Source organism: Astatotilapia calliptera, chromosome 3, assembly GCF_900246225.1.
Source record: "Astatotilapia calliptera chromosome 3, fAstCal1.2, whole genome shotgun sequence".
In the NCBI taxonomy this organism is placed as follows: Eukaryota; Metazoa; Chordata; class Actinopteri; order Cichliformes; family Cichlidae; genus Astatotilapia; species Astatotilapia calliptera.
Genome location: NC_039304.1, coordinates 13,058,067 through 13,064,066, shown reverse-complemented (window position 1 = coordinate 13,064,066; position 6,000 = coordinate 13,058,067). Strand labels below are relative to the sequence as shown.

At 41.9% G+C, this 6,000-nt stretch overlaps 1 protein-coding gene across 3 annotated transcripts in view; it reads right to left on the bottom strand.

Moving 5' to 3' along the window:
* Window positions 1-531: 531 nt before the first annotated feature.
* Window positions 532-6,000, bottom strand: part of usp53a (ubiquitin specific peptidase 53a) — a 30,706-nt gene continuing 25,237 nt past the window's right edge. For 2 of the 3 annotated variants that reach the window (XM_026161868.1, XM_026161869.1), the window contains exons 15-17: window positions 2,477-2,543; window positions 1,651-2,375; window positions 532-1,558 (exon numbers count right to left, since the gene is read on the bottom strand). In XM_026161868.1, the coding sequence (XP_026017653.1) occupies window positions 1,482-1,558; window positions 1,651-2,375; window positions 2,477-2,543 (869 nt within the window). In that variant the 3' untranslated portion in view covers window positions 532-1,481. The remainder of the gene's footprint in view (window positions 1,559-1,650; window positions 2,376-2,476; window positions 2,544-6,000) is intronic. The other variant, XM_026161870.1, reaches the window with a different exon arrangement.

Below are 6,000 nucleotides of genomic sequence, written 5' to 3'. Positions count from 1 at the left end.
GGAGAGTTTATTTGGATAATTTGATTTCTCCTCAAATCCCTGTTCTAAGCTTTGCTCCCCCGAAAGCAAGAGCTGACACGAAGATATGGTTAAGTAGAGCTGTTTATTTGACAACTGTTCAATAAAAATAAAATTAAAACGCTACAAAAATTCTTTAAAATCAAATTGTACAAACCATGGCTTCGATTTAATCTCGCCTCAACACAGAAAAATACAAAAGGCACTGCGTATTAGTCTGCTGAATATATATATATATATATAAAACATCTGAACCAAAAACAGTAAACCAGTGAAAGTCACAACACATTATTAGTAACTCCCTTCATAAAAAAAAAAAAAAAAAAAAGCAAAAGCCATATCTGATCACCAGATGACACAATTAAATCATCTCGTGTCCTCCAAGTGCAGACGTGCTGCTCACAGAAGCTATCGAAGAATCAAGTGACCAAAATCCAAAGAAATTATTCTTCTAAAGAGAAAAATAACAGAACCAAGGAGTGTGAAAAGAAAAAAATAAACAAGGAAAACAGTGCAAAGACATACATATATATATATTTTTTTTTTTTTAAGGAAAAGAAAATTCCGTAAAGATGATGGGATATGTGCAGGTGTCAATGAGGAGTAAGGATCTGACGCAGGCTTCTACCAACAGGCAATCAATTTAACACATTGACCCATCACCTTTTAAACCCACTCCAACACCCCTCCCTCACTCTTGAACAGTTATTTTGGTATACCAAACCTCTCACGAGTGTCTGACAGAGGCAGAGAAGGAAGAAAGTCCAACGCTGGTTATTTGCACAAGTTCACGCGCAAACAAGGACCCGAGTCTGTTGGCTTTACGGATTGTGCAAAGATGTCTCATCAGCTAAAACCTAATGTGGATGTCGTGGAGATTCACATTCATACGGATCCTTGGGATCCATTTTTTAAGTCGTGCCAAAAGCATATCTAGAGATTTCTGACCACAACTGGAACCTTTCCTTCTAAAACCCCCTGACAGGCAGGTATAACTGACAGAATTGGGGCAGACACCTCAGTCATAACACTGAAAAGAGAATAGTTAAACAAATAAGGGCATTCCACAGGATGTGCAGGAAGAGTGCGACTAGGAGGCATAAACAAAGAAAGAAATCACTTCATCTGCTGTTTAGTAAGTTGGTTTTACGTGACACATTCTTTACCTTCCCAACCCCTCTGCGTCCACAAATCCAGCAAAATATTTTTAGGCATAATTCTGTTTGTACCTTTCTGCTGTGCAAATTCACTGTTCAAAGCTTTTTAGTAGCTAGAAAGCTAATTAAAGACACCTGACATTTTTTTTTAGTACAATCTCTTTGGCATCCAGTTTCATGTCCAACTAGCTGTTATGACAAGTACAAGAGAAAATACCTCTCCACATACGAGTCAATCTGTAGCAGTCGCAGTGCTTAACAATTCCTGTTGGCATCCAGCCATCAGAATCATTCAGTCCATAAAAATCATAGGAAACCATGCTCATCAAGACCCTTCGGAGTAACTGGATTCCACTTCGCAAAAGTCTTAGGAGTGGAAATGCCTGGAAAAACAAAAGCCAGAGAATCAGTCAGAGATTTAAACCAAACAGGTGCATGTGAGGTCTTAATAAAAGTGCGCTGTGCTTTTGCATACCTGATTCTGTTCTGCTTTTGGAAGGTTCTAGTGTTTGAACATCTGTCAAAGGGTGCCCCCTCCCTTCGACATCGCTCTCCCCTGATGACGTATGGTCCTGTGCTCTCACGTACACGGCAGGCCTCTTGTGGTATTTGGCCCGGTAAGTATCTGTCATACAGTTATCCACTGAAAAGTAAGTGGTGGGAAGAACTCGATCTGTCAGAGTTTGAGAGTCTGTACCATCATCGTGTCTGGACTTTGGACTGGGTAACCTCTCGTCGCTCTCGCTGGCCGACAGATCGTTCCTCTCCTGGTCTGACGACCCCGACTTGGAGCTGGCATCTGATGAAAGCCTGTGCTCGGCAGGCGTCTCGATCCACCGCCGGAGGCTTGTGTGCGAGTGGGGAGACGAGCCATTTTTAGGTTCGCTTCGGGAGCTAAACCACTCTGGCACCTCTGGTGGTAAGGAGTGGATGCCAGATGGGTCTGTGCGACTGTTGCCAAAAGTCTTGAGAGGTAAAGGTAGAGGAAAGCTGTGAGACAGAGAGTCTGCAGGGCCAGAGCCATTCTCTTCTTGCTCCGAAAACTGTCCAACAAGGTCATCTGAGCTGTTCCACTCAGAGCTGCTGGTCTTTGCTAAGTAGGGAGGCACAGGGCTGCTGTCCACATTCTTCTCTCGCTCGTCGTCCAGGCCATTGTTCTTTTCCAAGATCCCGGGTGTGTACCGGAGGGCTCTTCTTCTGCTTGAGCGCAAAAACAGAAACATTTATATTTCACTTAAACTTGTGAAAAGTCAAGTGAAGCATTTCGCTAACAACGTGCACTTCTGAATAACCTTTTTTACCTTTGTAACAGCTGATCAGACAACATGTTGGACTCTTGGAGTTCAGGAGATTTTCTCCCTGGTTCATCTACACAAAAAAAAAAATACATTTTCATCAGTACTTTATAACACAAGACCCTAATTTTGTAAAGTTATCACAAACAGATGGTCCAAAATAAGAGCCAGGTAGCATCTGTCACGGGTTTCCATTTGAATATTGCTACAATATCTACTTTATTTTTTTCCTGTCTCTCTCCTGCAGAGACATGTTATCTAACAGGGGTCATGGTAAGGCCTTTTGCCTGGTGCTGCGAGAGGAAGTATCAAAGCAGCTAGTCTGGCAGAGCGCCCTCAAGGCCCCAGTGTACCACTCTGACTGTCTGATCCAGCCAAAGAACATGGGCCCTCAAAGGGAATCTGGGTTCATATCCAGGCCTGTTAAGTTCGAGCCAACAGTCCTAATAAAACAATAAGGACCTTGATTGAACTCTAACTGGTTCATGAGTTCAGTCTAAAAACTAATGAATACAACAACAGACGAAAGTAACAGTCTTTTAACCTATAGGCCAAACATTTCCCAGTGAGATGAGCCTGAGTTATGCTGCTAGTACTTGGGGCTGATGGTTGATTTTAGCCATGAGATCAGCACAAACACATGTTTAGAAGCAGGTCCCTGCACGGGGTCGGGTGTGGAGCTTTGCCAAGTTAGCTGGGCGTGTGTGATTTACTTGGCCTGCGCCAGACAACAGCTGACTAACAGGACAAGGAAGGGAGTGAGCGGCTGAGGACCATCTGTGATGTGTCAGCATACCCCCTCACCCCCACCCCCCACCGCTCTCTCAAAGCATTAGTGGCTAAATCCTTTGTGCTGGCATGCAATTACGCCGGGGTCAGACTCCAGACTTTACATACACTATTGCGTTTTTAAGCCGCTAAGACCATGCGACAATTCCCAATTTGATGCTGCTGCTGATTTGTGATGTTGGCAAGCAACCGTAACAATATCAGTCTTGATAACAAAAAGGGATGCAGTTGACGATGATTTTCTCTGTAGAAAATCCCCTCTCCGTCTTTAACGTCACGTGCAACAATGCAGAGAGAAAACTTGAACTTTAGCACTTAGCTGGTAAATCCTCCAGGTTCTGTGATTGATCTAATAACATTTCCAATTTTTCAACATAAACTTGAAAGTATGAATTAAAGTGCTTAAAAATGTGAACACCACAAAGAATGAGAAAGCATGAGAAAAAAATCAGTTTGAAAGAAAAGAAAAGGAGCTTTGAAAGTTTAAAACATTTAAACGAGGGTCATCAAGAACTGATCTGGTATCATTTTAATTTGCTGAAGTTTCGTTGACCTTTTTTGACTATTACAAAAAATAGAAAATAAATAGCACACAATGTAGCTTTAAGGCAGTCAAGTCATGATTCCAGCCTTGTGTTGTCTGATGTACTTAAAACATCTGGAACATCAATCAGAAGGGCATGCAGGTTTGCAACTCCAAGTTTCCAAGCAGGGAAACTGAACAAGAAATATCACATAAGTGAATCACAAAAAGTTGGGAAATGGCACGGCTTTTTTATGTTTCAGTGTAGCATGGTAATGGCACGGCAGTAGGTCAAAAGCCGTGGCGTACATGTGTACTCATTAGCATCATTCACTGGCTTGTTAAGTGGCATTAATGAGCCAAGCAACTGGCTCTTAACGTGCTACATCATGGACACAAATAAACAGCTATAAAAGATGTATGCAAACAGAATGTAGAAGGCATCCATGTAATGGTATAAAGGATGAAATTCAGTGACATTTAACCTTTTCTGATTGTCATGTCAGTTTGGTGTTTTTTTTTAAACTAGATCAGAAAGCATCATAGTTGACTTTTGGCAACTATGATGATGATGACAAACAGCTGTAACAGCTTCAAAAGTGTATTTCTGTAGATAACTAGTGAGGTCTGCAGAAGCCAGTAAAGGAAAAGTGAGACAAACGCATCAGGTTCAAGTGTCCGTCCAATATGCTGGCAGGCGGGCAGGACGTACGATTTCACAGCGTGTCAAAAGTTCTGTCATTAAGGTGGCAAAAAAGGCCCCGACTCGAATCTCTTTCCTAGTGCAACAAGCCATCAGAAGAACGAATATCTGCGGTAAAAATGTCAACAATGCTCCTCACAACTGCCCTCCCACACGAATGTGCTTTCCGAAAGGATTTTAGTCTTTAATGGACTAGTGGAACCTGCTCAGGCTTCTCTGAAACTGCAGCTCACGCCAGACTACCACCACTGAACTCGTGCCAAATTGACTCTGGACACATTTACTGCGGCTTGTCAATACAATTTGCAGGCAGCCAGGCGTAAATATCCCATACTGATTTCAAAAATAGCTACCAGAGAAGAGTCCTCAAAGGCCCTTTCAGGGGTTTTTTTGTTCTGTTTGTTTTTTTTTTAAAACAAGGTTGAGCTTTGACAGTTCACAAAGCAACATTTCAAGACATTTGTGAACTACAAGACAGCTGTGGGTACTTTTGAAATATAACCAGGCCCTGTGAAACATTACAAACAAAAGAGAGGGAGAAGGATGAGTGGATGCAGCTTGATACAGATATAATCATAATTCCTTAACAGCCTGAATGAATAAATGAGAGGATCGATGAGTGCTTGTCCTAAAATTACTAGCAATAACTAAACTAAAGCAATACTACAGTTTGTTTGTTTTTTTACATTTTGCCAGATTAAAAACTGTGTATGCCACAGTAGTCTTTGCCTCCTTGCCAGGGCTTCAGTCACATGAATCTCTCTGCATGTGCTGATGCTCACAGACAAAAACAAGACCGGCGATGCTTCTGTTTCTCAACTTGCCACCCTTATGTTGTAGCTATATTTAACTCGGCAATGAACCTCAGATCATACCTGCATTTTCTTTTGGGAACTTGAAATAACTGCAGAGCTGTAAAACTGCATTTTATTTGAGCGGTGTTTGAATACCACCTTCTGACAGGTCCAGTCGTGGCATTTTCTGTCTGGCTGGGCACAGCTGGGTGGCCCCAACAAGCTCACTCATCTCCCCCTCCAATTCAGGATTAACTCAGGGTATTTCCATTGAGGGAATTAGCAAGGCATTTTTCATTTATAGTTTCTTTCGCTCCTTTTGCAGTGCTGATAGTGTGCATCAGCAAGCACATGCTAGATAAAGAATGTCAAGGGTGTCCAGGAGACAAGCCCCCTAGTGCTATTCGTGTCACCTTATCTCCCTCCCATCCTACCTAGAGGATAAAAAAAAATAAAAAAATACTGCAACTTCGCAACATGACTCATAGTTAAGACTCATCGTTTCTTTTTCCTTTTAAAACAGAAGTTCTGAGCTCTAAACCCGATTTTCACCCCAGATTTTGCATCCCTGTGAATCTAAAAGTTATTGTACTTCCTGTAGAAAGAAACCATTATTCACCGCAGTTAACAGTTGAAAAGGTCCTTGAGGTTTTTTTTTCCCTCCCCCCTACCATTTTCCATTTGTTCTTCTATTCACTGAAGGACAGCCAATTAAATAAAA